Source organism: Sceloporus occidentalis, unplaced genomic scaffold, assembly GCF_023333645.1.
Source record: "Sceloporus occidentalis isolate IW3139 unplaced genomic scaffold, rSceOcc1.0.p SCAF_2, whole genome shotgun sequence".
In the NCBI taxonomy this organism is placed as follows: Eukaryota; Metazoa; Chordata; class Lepidosauria; order Squamata; family Phrynosomatidae; genus Sceloporus; species Sceloporus occidentalis.
Window position 1 is genome coordinate 184,251,092 of NW_028316982.1, and position 15,646 is coordinate 184,266,737.

A 15,646-nucleotide genomic window follows, 5' to 3' on the forward strand; every position below is an offset into this window, starting at 1 on the left:
TAGAAGTTTGTTAGAACTTCACCATGGTAGGTCACTGCTACACAGGATCATCTCCCCAACCCCACCATATGGCCAAAGGCCCAATTCAGATACTATATTTTCTGTATGGTAGTGTTCAGCACCCCTGCATACCACCGTGCTATATTTTGGGGTCCTCATATTTTGATATCTCCAATCTGAAGATAGCATGTTTTGAGAGATCAATGACCTTCCAGAAACACTAGCTTAAGTTCCCAGAAAAAGGATTGTTTCCCCGAGGCATGTGTACCTCCAAGTAAACAAATTTATCAAATCTAAAGTGCTTCTTCCCCTGCTTTTCCAAGTAATCCGCATTTCCTCTCCAAACCTGAGACAAAGGATTTTTTTCCGCACAAAAAGCAATAAGTCTGCCTCTCTCTCTGCCTGCTCCCTGTTGTGATCACAGCCAAATCTCTCTATCCACCCATCTCAGGGCTATCCTGATCCAATCACTGTTTTTGTTAAAACCATCACCCAGTCCAGAATCCCATTGTTAATTCCTGAGACAAGTCATTCAGCCTTTGCTGCATGGCCTAATACCCCATTGCCTAGGGCCAGTTTAAAGGGATAAATATGGTTTCAAAAGCTATGTGCACACAGCCCACACTCTGTGTATGTTCTGTGTCACCCTCAGGCCCAGTCTGAGCTACTCCAGCTTTCCAAGGTCTTCTCTTTGGACAGGTAATTATAATCCCACTACAGCCCTTAAAACACCACTATTCTCTTCCTATATTTCCATTTCAATTAGCTCTGTACGCTGTGTTTTTTTGGATTGCTCTCTTGTGTGTGTGCTTGCACTCTGCATATTTTTTTAAGTGAAAGCCTTCTTCATTAACTAGAACCAAAAGTCCTCCCAGTTTGTACTGGTATATATTGGTGACCAAAGTTTACCCAAGCTTTCCACAAAGCTAATTTTCCCAACATTTGAAAAATTGCTGACTGCTGGTGGGGACACCCAAGCCCCCCACCTGTTCTTTGGGTAACAGTAGATGCCAAGAAATGGAATCAGGAAGATGATTCCACATCTAATTTCTACTGACCAATAATCATGTGGAATACAATCACATAGAATCAGCTCAAGCAACATATATATTCATCCTAAGAAATGGTTCCACATATGGGTGTGTTCAATTTAACCACATTAGCAAATCCCTTGTAGATGAGGGTTATGTCATAAACAACTTCCCATCTTCAGCAGCTATCCTACAATGGATATAACACCTGACAAAAGTCCTCAGAAATCAATGAGCAATATTTCAATAAATCTTACTTTTGCATGCAAATAGTGAAAAATCATATGGAAAGATATAGAATTATTCTGTTTGCTTCTTTCTGGTGAATAAGCTAAACAGATGTGTGCTGATATATATTGTTATATAGTGAAAAAGGAAACCACATGAAGTAATGCTTCAGAATAAATAGGTCACATTTAATTGGACTACTATGCTCTCTAGGTATGATGCCAGTACAGTATAGCCAGTGCTTTATAGTGGGATAGGAAACTTGAGCTAGAATTTGGGAGACCCAGGTTTTAATCTCACATCTATGAAGCAAATAGGGTATCCTTAGGCCCATCACTATCTTTATTATTATTATTATTAACCTTTATTTATAAAGAACTGTAAATTTACACAGCGCTGTACATACAATCTTTCAGCCTAATCTACCTTGCAGGGATGTTATGAGGATAAAATGGAGGGGAAAGATATGTATATAGGATAGAATTTTTAGGATAAAATGTACTTGAATGTATGAAACAAAATAAAGAACTGCTTTTAATAAATATGTTGATTGATCCATTTTTTCCATTTTACTTCTTATATATAGTCACTTTAAATATAATAATAATAATAATAATAATAATAATAGCTCAAAAGATTGAATGTTTTAACATACGTACCATTCCCATTTGCATGCACTGAATAATCATTATTCATTAGCATTGAGGTGGAATTGGTAGAGTTACTGTTTGATTGTAAGGAATGGGAAGAACTGGACACACCCTGGTTAATATTCTGCTTTTTTAAACCATTAGTAGCCGTTCTACTCCAGTCTACAGAATAAAGAGAACAGAATTAATGTTGTATTTTAAAGCCCCATGCAAAAAATAAATTTTATTACTACTTATACAACTTTATTTTACATAGCATTTTATTACTCTAAATTTTGCCACTTTTTCAAAATTCACAGTATTTATTATTATTTTAAAATTTAAAGTTATAGTAGACTGAAAATCTACATAATCTCTATGCAATGAAGTTCAATTTAACCCTCATCTATCCATGCCTGGAATTCTAAGGTTCTCTGACTTTATTAATTAAATCTAATTTTATTAATTTTTTTTATAAACCCCAGGCCAACTACTACTCATTTTGATAAAAGCTGTAGGATGGTTTCTGTCATTTTTGCATGCAAAGTTAGCAACTTTATCCAAATGCATATTACAACCATAAATGTAATCACAAAAATCAGAATTTGGTGTCTACCAGAAAATTTACTTGATGACAATAAATAATGTAAACTGAATGGGACCACAAAATATGAGCAAAACTCTGCTTGTGCCAGCATTCATTCTAAGACCCTTCCTCCCCACTTTCACCCCTGAAAAGCTGAAGAGGGGGCTCTGGAATATCTTCACATGAGGTCACAGAAAGACACAATGAGAGGCTGAACTTAAGGACCTTGAAGAAACAATACATTTTGAGATCCAGCTTTCTAACTGTGTTGGGTGTTACTGTTGTTGTGTGCCTTCAAGTCATTTCCAACTTATGGCGACTCTAAGATGAATCCTATCATGGGGTTTATGTGGCAAGATATGTTCGGAGCAGGTTTGCTATTGCCTTCCCCTGTGGCTGAAAGCCTGTGAATTGCCCAAGGTCACCCAGTGGGCTTCATGGCTGAGTGGGGAATTGAACCCTGGTCTCCAGAGTCATAGTCCAACACTCAGACCACTATGCCACACTGGACACTACATAATTTTAAATAACAATCTTTTCATATTTACCAGAGTTTTCAGCCAGCCTATACTTCCCGCAACACAGATACCTTCTCCATTGTTTCCGAACATTCTCCTTTGCAACACAGTAGAAAATAAAAATGAAGAATCCTAAAAAAAATGTTAGAAGTTTAAGATGTGTTTTATCCTGTTCTGTTTTAAACAAAACGGCTTATCATTTCTCCCCCTCCCCTACCTGTGGCTAGTTGTCCTTAGTGAGGAAACCTTAAGCAATTATCACAGGGAGCCTTACTGTCCCTGAAACGTGGCTAAATCGTCTGTAAAACACGTGGAGTGATAGCCAATCATGCTTGCCTCTCATGATTTAATCGTTATTGAGGTGTCTTGCTCCTCTCCCGTCATCAAAGCATTTGCAGAACAGCCATTTCTCCAATAACAGGAACTTCTGTTATTGGAGAAATGGCTGCTCCACGAATGCTTTGATGATGGGAAACGAACAGGATGCTTCAATGACAAGTAATCACGGGAGGCAGTTGCGATTGGCTATCACACCCATGGGCTTTACAGACGATTTAGCCACATTTCAGGGACGGTAAGGCTCTCTGTGATAATCCCCTATTCACATGGTGAAAAGTCGCTTATGACTGCATGAGAGCTCACAGCCATTTCACACAACCAATCTTTCACTGACATTTATCATATTGAGATATGTAATCATGTAGATAATATTTTTTATTTAAAAAAGACATAGTTATTTGGTATGTAATAGTTAAATGTGTGTTTGTTTCTTTGTACTTTATGTGTGCATGTATACATGTTTTGAAAATATTTGTGTGAAAAATTAATACACTTTACAATTCACAAAACAACATGAATTAAAGGGCAGCATTAGAGATGGGGGTGTTCCCATTGTTAAAATTGTCCATATCACTATAGATATAGAGAGGTTTCAGATTCTCTCCCATGTGTTTCACCTCAGGTTTTTTTGTATCCTTCATACTTTTATCAAGTTTATAAAAGGAATTTTCTGATAGGATCTGAATATGGGAGACCAAAATACTTTTGGGAGACCAAACATATGGGAGACCAAAATACGTCAGCTTTTGTTCTTCTCTGTGGACAAATGACTCACTCTAATAAAGACCTTGATTCAATATCAGTACAGTGAAGCAATGTTTTCATATACATTCGTAAATGTATTTAAATATGTTAAATGTGTTAAATGTTGAATTCATGGACTTAGAGTAAGTGCTTGGTTCTTTGAATGTGTTTGTTGTTTGAGATTTAGAGTGCTTCTGTATATTGTTAAACCTGTTCTGGTCATTACAGATCAATATAAGATACTGTTTGGAAAAGGAACACAGAAAACTATATTTGTGTGTGTGTGTGTTTGTGTTTTGTGTCTGATATCTTATGACCAATACACACAGAGACTCACACATACACAAAGTATTTTCCACATATGAAAAAGCCCACTACATACCTTGCAAGGTGTTAAAGATGGCAAAGAGATACATAAATACAAGATTTACAGGACCCCATGCGAAAAAGGCAAATCCCCAAGTAATTCCCAGTAAGAAAGTAAGGCCAGCAACACTCCTGAGATCTTGAATACTGGTTTTCCGCTGGGCACCAAGTTGCTTCTTCTTTTTGATTCGGCAAAGCTGAATCAGCACTACTATAAACATGCTGATATTCAGCAAGAATATCATGCAGAAGTATCCCACCACAGTGATGTAAAAGACAATATTGTTGTTAATCCAGCAGCTGAAAATGCAGAAAAGAAAAATGGAAAAGAAAATATTAATCAGTATTATATACATTTTTGAAATGAAAAGACTGAGGATGAAATGCAGAAAGCTATCACATTTTGCTATTTATATACCATTATCTTCATGCAATGTGGCAAAAACGCCTTTTAAATCAATATCTGAAATAATGGCCTCAAACTGTGATTTTCACTTAGTAACTAAGGAAAAATTGCAATCACTGATTTAAAAGTAACTTTCTTGCTTAATGAGATTTTCATTTAATTTTCTGCCTCATTCATAACTATACTGAGGCGCATACAGAAGGAAGTTAGGAAGGAAGGAAGAAAAGAGCAAGCCCACCTGCAGTGTAGTAATTTTGTTATACTACCCAAATTTATTTTTTATTTTTATGCAAGCATATTTTATAATGTTTCTTCATTTTCTTCTATCAGTTTTTTCTGTTTAAACTTTAGAGCCCAAAGTTATATTTCACACAACTCATAAGGCATAGGGCTGTTGTTGCTTATTAATGCAGTTCCAGGAACAAAAATTATTCATACACTGTCATTTTAATATTCTTAATCGCTGCCTAATTTTGACTTACAATTCATCAGTTGAGCCATTGGGAAACTTTCCATATGATCCAAGTCCATAGTTATCTGGAGATATTGCCAATACAATAGCTATCACTACTGCTGGTACCCCTGAAAGATAAAAAGCAATCATAAAGGTTGGAAACAATATTGGAAATGCATAAGCAAGCATTTAAGCAACAGGAAACACTAGCTTAACTTGTGGGAAGCTGAATTCTTCCAGTTTTCTCCACCCTGCTTCACAAGTATACACACATTGCCATGTGATTTTCCATGCTATTCAAAAAAGCTATGTCAACTCTCAAGAACAGTTTTGTAAGGAAAAGCTGTGGTGGTTGCCGTGGGGAGTGAGGGGAAGCCATGAAAGCCCAATGGTACAAGTAAAATTCAAAGGAGGAGAGAAGGAGTTCTGAGTTCTCCCCAGTCCAGAACTCAGAGAGACTTTGCTGAGAGGTTTGTGTATTTTGTACGCAAAATAGCATGTTCTTCTCCTTGGCTCCTCTTGCAAAAAGGAGCAACTAAACTAACCAGAAGCTTATCTGAGTGGAAAAACTTAGCATTAGTAATCCAGATTCTTGACCTCTCTTTCTCTAATACACTTGAATTTGCAAACCAGTTTCAAAGGCTGGCTGTTAAACATTTGTATATAGTTTTAAAATTAATTTTAATATTTTTAATGTCTAATGTTTTATCTTTATAAATTGTTTAATTGCTTTTTAAATTCTACATTTCTACATTTATTAATACTTTTGTATAGTTTGTAATTTTTTTTGTTTTAAATATGTTGTTAGTTGCTTTGAGTCCCATTATTGGAGGAATAAGAACAATAACTGTTGTTGCTGCTGATATTGGAAGAAGACTGTGAAGCCAGGAATCCAGGTTAAGACATACTACTAAGCTTTTAAGCTTTGGTAAGCTTATGATTACTTTAGCTACTCCTGATAGCAGGAAAAGCCAAACAGAAGTAACTGAACAATATGCTACGCATTACTGATAATGTGTAGCATTATCTCAGCAATTCTGGCTGAGTGTTTCTGTGCAAACGTGGCCATTATTAGAGTGCCCTTTACATTACAACAGTCTTATAGATTTCTAGATACGGGTGTTTTGAATCCTACAAATGAGAACTATTGTACCTTCTGATAGCATGTCATTAACAATAACAGTGTGTATTTTTGACAGTGTGTATTTTGGAGCTGAGACCAGCTGTTAGTGGCTCAGCAGTAACTCTGAAAACTATTCGTCCAAGCAACAGGGTTAGGAAGGTTGAGCCAAAATGTAGCTGAGAAGGAAGGAATATGGAATAATTAAGTTCTAAGCATCTGAGGCACCAGATCCCTAATCTTATGAAGTCACCACAAATTGACAGGCGTACATGCACACAAGCATTTACCAAAAGTGCCTTTTGGCCTAAGCTGATCACTGTTGAGTATCCAGCCCATTACCAACCCAAGGCAGGCATCCAGAGGAGAGATGCCATCCTTAGTCATTGCAGCAGTTGGAGACATAGAGAAATAAATTTGGGTGTCATCAGCGTACTGATAACACCGAGCCCCATGTCTCAGTGGATGATCTCTCCAAGTGGCTAGACAATATCTGAAGGTAAAAAACAACCAGGTACTGTATTTCAGAGGAAGGAGCTGTCAAAACTACTCTAGAGTATTCCTTGCTTAAGAAAACCCTATGAAATTCATGTGATCCTCTAACTCATACCTACAGAGATAATATATTTTCCAAACAAAAATAGAAACAAGATAGACATACCCCAACCAACAATGCAGAACTTTAGGATGTATTTCCTGACATAGGTGTTGAATACTTTGACAAGAGCAAGATACATGTGAAAAGCTTCAAGTCCCATCCAGGTGAAAGAAACCAAAAGGAAATAGTGAAGAAACACAGCAACTGAAATGCACAATCCTCGGATATTATATAGTGCAATCCAGGAATCCAGAAGAAACACTAGGTTCAGTAAAAGTAATGCAACACAGAGTTGAATAAGGATTTTAGAAGGATAATCTCTTCGGATTTTCCTGTAAAAGTAAAATAAAAATAAAAATTAAATGCTATAAACTGCCAGATTTATTTAATATTATCTTTGAAATGGTACATGTCATGCAAGTAATTTTAATTGTGTATTTATTTTATCAAAGAGCAACTTGGGACACTAGTTGCACCAATTCTCAAACGCAGTTCAAAATCACATATACAGAAGAAACCTAATGATGAAATAGCAATAACACACTATTTTATGTCTGAGGTGCTAATCTGCATAAATGTGTTTTTTCAATTATATGAAAATTTTACACATTATCAAAATTTGCATTTTAAACAGAACACTGCCAAATCATAAAAGGTAATAGATACTTTGATTCTAAATGTGGTGACTTTTCTTGTTTTATCCTAGGTGACATGTGCCTTACATTGGCCAAGTTGATACCTAATAACCTTACAGTCTTCGCTGTGATACCTCTGCATGGATATGATGGATATAAAAGAACATCCAAAATATAATTTGTTTAAGATGGTACTTACTCAAATGCAATATATGTAACAAGAGTAACAGAAAGAAAAATGGCGGAAAGGCCACAGCCTATGTATGTGATGAAGGTTAGAATTAGCACTTGGACAGGAGATGGAGGGGCACTTCTTGATAAATCCTGAAAATGAAAAAATAAATATTTTTAAATATTGGGGGCGGAACCTTTTTTTTAAAATGTGCATTCTGTATAAGTAACAAGAACATAATATAGCATTTGTATGCAGTTTTTGGTCATGTAGTACAGATATTACCAGTAAAACGCCAAAACTAGTGAGGTGGTTGCAGCTACAGACAGTTTCGTTTGTTCTTCTCTCTTTAACTGTGCACCCATCATAGGCCCAGCCTCCATTCCCACCTGCCAAAAATCAGAAGCTTCCATTATCAAAATAGAAGTGGTACAGTTTTGAACTACTATAAAATTAGTGCAAATACAAAAACGTGGCTGCACAGACATACCATTTTTACTGAAGTCCCAAAAGGCACATCTGACAGTTGAATTCTCCTATTTGGAGATAAGTAATAAAACAATGTATTAACCCTTCAAAGTACTTTGATACATTCTTGTATGAGAAGAATATTAAAAATAACTATAATGTTCTGCTTGCATATGGCAGAATCTGTTCCTTATATGTTATACACACCATACCATCTCCTTGTCTACCCCATTATATCCACAGGGGTTTGGTTCCAAGAACCCCGTACCCCCACCCGTGGATACCCAAATCCATGAATGCTCAAGTCCCATTATAGACAACAGCATAGTAACATGATTTCCCTTATATAAAAAGGCAACATCATGGTTTTCCTTTTGGAATTATTATTATTATTTTGAATATTTTCAAGCAGTGGATTGAATCCATGGATGGAGAATCTGTGGATATAGAGGGTCCACTGTATATCTTTTTAATATGAAAATGTAGTATATTTTCTATATTTTAAAATGTCAAGCACTAAACCTTTGTTGAATAATAATAGGCAATCCCAAAACTATGCAGAACTGTGTAAATTATCTTTATGTATGTAAAAATATTCCTAAATCACTTATTATTCAAAACAATCTCTAAGAGGTGAAGAATAGTAAATATAAAACTTAACAAAAACAGCAAATTAAGAACTGATCAAACTTGTCAAAGGTCCTCCCTATTTATCCAGGGCAGGGGAATGGAAAAGCAATACTGAATGCAGAGTTACTGAGTAGACAATCTTTTCCTGCCAAGAAGTCACCTTTGACCCCACCATCTCTGGGGGCTGGAGGAAACTGACACACACACATTATGTTTATTTACAACAAAAGAAACCTCTATCAGCAGAAACTGGTATAAATAATGTCACTTTGCTGTTTGGAACATGTAGTCCCAATTGATAGAATTCAAAGACATAGTTGTGTTACTCTGGATCAGTATGCAAAGGGATTTTGCAGCACCTTTGAGACCAAGAGAAAAAGTTGGTAGCATAAGCTTTTGTACACTTAAGTTTAGTTCATCAGATGCACAGAGTAAAGTTGCTAGGAGCAGACCTTTATAGCTAAGAATGAGCTGACTGTATGTGTGAACAGACGTGCAAAACCTGTGAGTATGGTGATGAGCTGACAAGTTTAGTTTTAATAATGGTCAGGAGGAAAGATGTTGCCTAAAGCCAGGTGAGTGGATAACCATATAAATGGTGGAGAAAATTATTAGAATGGAATATTATGGCTGGGAATCAGAAAGGAGGTGTGATAAGCTGGCCAAGACAGACCTCATGAGGCCTTTTATAACTAGTGATATATGGGCCAAGAAACCATTGCTTCTGTTCAATCCACTGTCAATGGACTTGACTTTGTGGATAACTCCAGTTCTGCAGTTTCTTACAAATTAATAGCATGCAAAAGCTTATCCTACCAACTTTTTTCTTAGGCCCAAAACGCACGGGGCCAAATAGCGCAGATTCTGGCCACAATTGGGGTGTAGTGTTCAGTTGACACACACCCTGAATGAGGCCAGAAGCCGTGCTGTGTCCGTGTCATCCAAAAAGAACTGGGCCAAGAAAGAGCGGAAAGAAACTGCTCTTTCCCATGGCCCAGTTCAGATTGGACTGGGTGTATACGGTTGCCACAGTCCCAGCGTGAATGGCGCTGGCACTGCCTGATGCCGGTCTATTTGGCCTGTCTGATTTGGGCCTTAGTGTCAAAGGTGCTACAAGATTCCTTTGTATTCCAAATGTATTTGTCAAACAGAAAATAAGCTCTACTAAGTCATCTCTCCACTTTTTCCACCTGGGATAAGTTGGAAGGTGCATTTACATGTCACAACACTTGAAAAACACTGGTCTTGTGAGCACTTCTGAATTGGGAATATGCCCTAAGCATCAATCCCCTTTCACAGTAAATGCAGGGATGCACTCAAATGCCTTGTGCAAGTGGCTTTTGTAGGTCTCCCTTTTGCACTGCACCATCAATAGCACCGCAATAAGAACACTCAAATAGAGTAACAACAAAGAATCTCCAGGTATTCAGATAGGCAAGGAACAACACATCAAATGAAGCAGTAATACAATGGTATCTGATTAGTCTGAACACCTTTTTAATATATGGGTTTTATCTGCTTGCCTAAGGAAACTCTTTGAAATTCATGGTGCTGTCATAAGTCAACAGGCAACTTGGAGGCACAAACGCAGAGACACACCTTACTAGGTCCAGCATTTTGCAGGGTGACTGTAACATTTTTCTTCAAGTTGGTAACTGAGAGGTTAGCAACACTTGATGATATAACATGGCTGATCAGTGACACATTTTTCAGTGAAGGATCCTGGGGAAAAAACAGAGAGAGAGAGAGACATTAATGTATTAAAATCATTGCTAGAAAAATGACAGTAAAACATTCATGCATATATTTGAATGCTAAGAAATTACCTGGAAGAGAGTTGTCTTCTCAAAGAAGTTAAAAGTAATTCTAGAAGCCTGATGCTTATCTCCAGGAGACAAATTTGTTATCACTGATGATGGAACTCTTATGGCTCCAACACTGTTTCTAGGTACTTGAGTTCCAAGAACAACCTTGAAAGACAGACAGAAAATACTTTTGCCTATAAAATAATCACATGGATCTTTGTACATGCATCATAGCACATAGTCTAATCATGGGTTTCCCAGTGCAGCACCCACTTATGCCACTGTGCCCACAAAAATCTTGTACCTACAAGAGATTAAGTTGTTTTCCTCTTTGTAAGTGGACTGAGTACCCTGCTGGAAAACAATTGGAAGGTATGGCAGTCTACTTCTTGGTAAGACTCCACCTGACCTTACTCTCACTTATTCAGGTCAATAAAGAAATCTCTCCATTCATTTGGAAATAGAAGGAATAACAGGCACTTGCTCTCTTGAAAAATGGTGGGAGAGGGGTCAATTCCAGATCATATCCTGTTGGAAAGAGGACCTCTTCTGGGATTAAAATGACCTTGGCAGGACCAACAATGTAGTAAAATTGATTCACTGGGGATCATTTTGGAATAAAAAATTCCCTCTGATAATGGTTTATATAAAAGATGTCATATAACTGGACACATTCTATTAGCATTAGAACTAATGCATTTTTTTTAAAAAAAGGAAATTAATTTGAATATTTATAAGAGAGGATCTCAATTGTCCAGCTTTGCTTGGGAATTAACAACATTCCACATGTTTCAGTTCCCATTTTAGAGATTTTATCAATATAGACAGAAACAAAAACAACCCCCCCCCCAAAAAAAAAACCCCAAAACCTTGAACATGCAAATAAAATGAGTTTACCTGAAGGTCTGAGGAATCTTCTACAGCAAAAGAAACACCATGAAAGGAGGTGCTGTTGACTTTCATGACTGCCAGTGCCAAGGAAGGGGAAGTCACACTAATTGATTCTGTCGAGAAGTTCAGTTTTAAGCCAATTGCTTCCACTATTTGTATTATTCTATAGGGGAAAATATATAAGATTACATTGCACTGTTCAGTCTGTAACCGCTTAATGTAAATTATGATAAGTGCAATGACTGAAAATTGAGGACAATACAGAAATACCAGAAAAAAACTGTATAAATAAAATCCAGAAGCCCTTAGACTTCAGTTCATTTCACAGAGTTTTTTAAACAAGTGTGTTTGTGTATGTTTTTTAAAAAATTACTGTTAGTCATCTTGAATGCCATATTTGGAGAAAAGGTAAAATATAATTCTCACAAATGATATTATAATTTGCTGTAATAATTAATATCTATGTGTGGTCACTTTAACACTGGAAATCCGATATCCCTAAAATGTGGTGGGTACACTTCAGGGAATCTGATGGTGTGCATTTTGGGGTTATTTTATTTTAAAAACTGTTTAATTATAATTAATTAAAATCTGTCTGTAGATCACAGTACCAGGCTGAGTCACTGCATGGCAGTGAATCACTTGACTACTAGGTGGTAGACACCAAACCCCACAAGAGTATAAGCAGGTACTTCTGGCATTTAGTCCAAATGATTGCAGCTGGTTCAGGTGGAGCCAGAAGACCAAGCTATTCACACTTCTGGCTTTTTGTCACTGCTGGAACAGCACCAGTGTTACTTTTACATAACACAGCTGCCTGGTGAATCTTGCCTGTGCGAAAAGAGAGGAGGAGAGTTTGTGGTGCTTGGTAGGTAGACAGAGATGAAGGGAACACTAAATGAGTCACAGAGTTGAAGCAAGAGAAAGCACGGTAAGAAAGAAAGAGTGGAAGATATAGCTGTCATATGGTTTAGTTAGCTGAATTTTATTTGTATGCCTACCATACTACAAAGCGTCATTCAACTCCCAATGCTTTTTAAGATTTACATGAAACCTCTGAAAAATATCATCCAGAGGCATTGGCTGGGTGCTACCAGTATAACAAATATATTTCTCCGTGCCTTCAAAACTAGCCTTAGCTAAGATGATGGGTTGGATGAGGAAAAACAAACTGAAGCTGAATTCATACAAGACAGAGGTGCTTATTGTTAAAAGAGTCCTAACCTAACCTGGGTTTGGGGGGGGGGGGGTCAACCAGTCCTGCATGGAATTACTTTTCTTGTGTGCCTTCAAGTTGTTTCCAACTGATGGCAACCCTATGATGACACTATCAAGGGGATTTCTGGGGCTGATAATGTGTGACTCACCCAAGATCACAGTGGGGAATTGGACCATGGCCTCCAGAGTCATAATCCAGCACTGGAACTACTACACCAAGCTGGCTCAGAGGATGAGGTTAAACTCACCCTTAAAGACTGTTCACAGCCTAGTAGTGCTTCTGGATCTGTCACTCCAAATGACTCCAAATGATAGCTAACATGCTATCAGCTTAAACTGTTATGCCAGTTGCACCCCTTCCTAGAGCTGGAGAACTACCTAGACCAGGGGTAGGCAATCTTTTTGAGCCGGGGGCCGGGTTGCTGTCCCTCAGACAACTGGGGTGCCGAAATAAAAAATAAATAATTAAATTTTTTTTAAAAAATTAAATATATAAATAAACCAGGAAAAATGTAGGACAAAATTTTCAAATGGAAGACACTTTTTTAAAAAAAAAAATGGAGGACACGTGAAAAAATTTGCTGATTTTTAAAAGAATGTTAATATAAATGCATGTTTCTGAGGCTTCTATAGACAATTGCCCCCCAAAGGCAATCGGCGGCAGGACTGGGCTGGGGCCGGTCCCAAGGCCTTGCCGGGCCGCATCCGGCCCGCGGGCCGCAGGTTGCCTACCCCTGACCTAGACCTACCTGCCAGAAGCAATTCGACCAATGAGGATGCTGTCTGAATTTAAAAAGAGGATTAAAGACCAGTCTCTTCTGGAAGGCCTATCCTGGTGGTTTTTAAATGATCAATTTTAAATTATGCATTTTAAAGTATGGACTAATTGCTTTAATATATATTGTTCTATGTTCTTTTAAAAGGAAGTTACATGTTTTTAACTGTTATGTATTGGATTTTAATCTGTTGTTCCCTGCCTCGCTCCACAGAGAGAAACAGGTATGCAATTATTATTGTTGTTATTGCCATTATTATCACTATCATTATTATCACTATCATTCGCCCCTTTTCACTCGCTGCCCCTCACTCCTGGAACCTTCTTCCCCCGAGAGCAAGAGCCATCACTTCTTTAACCAGCTTCAAAACGGAGTTGAAGACCATCCTGTTCAGAGAAGCCTTCCCAGGCATTGCATAATTGTCGCTTACTATTTCATGTTCTTTTGGTGCCTGTTTTATTGAATCATTTCCTATATTGCTATGTATTTTATATGTATTATCCTTCTAGAAAGGCCCCTTCCTCACCACCTCTCCCTTTGTGTCGTGGCTTTTTAGATTGTAAGCCTGAGGGCAGGGAACCGTCCAATTAAAAAGATTGTATGTACAGCGCTATGTAAATTTACAGCGCTTTATAAATTAAGGTTTATTATTATTATTATTATTATTATTATTATTATTATTATTGTTTTATTATACTGTCTGGTACCTCTTTATACCTATAACTGGCATGGATATCCAAATCTTAAGTAAAGGTATATCTGTATTATATACTTGTATAAATTTCATATCCTTTTAATTGTCAGGGTTCCATCTTAGGTTAGAAATTATAAGGATTCTTTGGATCTGCAGTTTGGTGAAATTTGTATACAGTACCAAGGCACGTTGAGAAGAATGAGGATTAATTATGTTGTTAATTATTGGATTAATTCCATAGTGAATACAGCATTTATTGTATCTGGATTTAATCCAACTCATTGGGCCAAACCTCCCTAGCAGAGAATTATAATTACCTTACCAAATGAAAAATCCCAGGATTCCTTAGAATAGGATAGTAATGAAATTAAAGTGTATGAAACTGATAACTTTATAATGCAGATACTTGTATATCTTATTTCTCTAGCCTTTGTTAAAGCTAAGCTACAAAACAAAAGGTGCAGTCATTATTCTGCCCATTGTTGAAAGAAGCAAACCTTCCCTACTGCCTTTCAGTGTGTTTAACCAATGTGTGAAGCCACACCTGGATTCTTATCACATTAGAGGCCTTAGATATTTAAAACAGTAGAGTGACCTGCTAATCTCTGTACTGCAGTGGCCATGCTGGCTGGCAGATTCTGCGAGTTCTGGATTGTGGTGCATGTACAAAAGCACTTTGGTTTAGTGGTCTGAGTGTTGGACTAGGACTCAGGAGACCAGGGTTTGAATGCCTGCTCAGCCATTGAGACCCACTGGGGAACCATGGGCAAATCACACTCTCTTAGCCTCAGAGGAAGGCAAAGGCAAACACTCCCTGAACAAATCTTGCCAAGAAAATCGCATGATAGGCTCATTTTAGGATTGCCATAAATCGGAAATGACTTAATGCCACACAACAACAACAACGCACTTTTCCTACATTCCCTAAGGAATCCTTACAGTATTCCTGACTCAAGTCAGTATAATTTTTCCCATTTTGCAGACAGGAAATGAGGAGGAGGATGAGCACAGGCACAGTTATGTAACTTTAGATGTCTCAAACAGGATTGTGGAATCCCTGCCTTGGTAAAACTGTAGCCACTGAATATCTGTAGATCTTAAATGAACAGGAAGGAGTCGAATGAAGAGAAAAGAAAAGAGATCATGGGCACAGGTTGTGGGGCCCTGTATTACATCCAATGTAACTAAGAAAGTCGAGCCTCCTAACAAGGTTAAAATGTTTCTGAATAAGAAAGAACTGTGCATGATAGATATTATTAACCCTTTCATAACTCATCAGGTGATCTGCATAGTGACCAAATACTATGTAAATGAGCTTGTTGCATTTGGAGAACTAAA

At 37.4% G+C, this 15,646-nt stretch overlaps 1 protein-coding gene across 3 annotated transcripts in view; it reads right to left on the reverse strand.

Annotated features, from left to right (window-relative positions):
- The window catches only part of ADGRG2 (adhesion G protein-coupled receptor G2), a 78,005-nt gene that overhangs the window by 1,243 nt on the left and 61,116 nt on the right, over positions 1–15,646 (reverse strand). For all 3 annotated transcript variants that reach the window (XM_089511703.1, XM_089511705.1, XM_089511702.1), the window contains 11 exons: positions 11,627–11,783; positions 10,751–10,894; positions 10,524–10,646; positions 8,317–8,362; positions 8,112–8,215; positions 7,854–7,978; positions 7,083–7,351; positions 5,330–5,429; positions 4,458–4,741; positions 3,023–3,124; positions 1,919–2,071 (listed from right to left, as the gene is read on the reverse strand). In XM_089511703.1, coding sequence (XP_089367829.1) covers positions 1,919–2,071; positions 3,023–3,124; positions 4,458–4,741; positions 5,330–5,429; positions 7,083–7,351; positions 7,854–7,978; positions 8,112–8,215; positions 8,317–8,362; positions 10,524–10,646; positions 10,751–10,894; positions 11,627–11,783 — 1,607 coding nt within the window. The remainder of the gene's footprint in view (positions 1–1,918; positions 2,072–3,022; positions 3,125–4,457; positions 4,742–5,329; positions 5,430–7,082; positions 7,352–7,853; positions 7,979–8,111; positions 8,216–8,316; positions 8,363–10,523; positions 10,647–10,750; positions 10,895–11,626; positions 11,784–15,646) is intronic.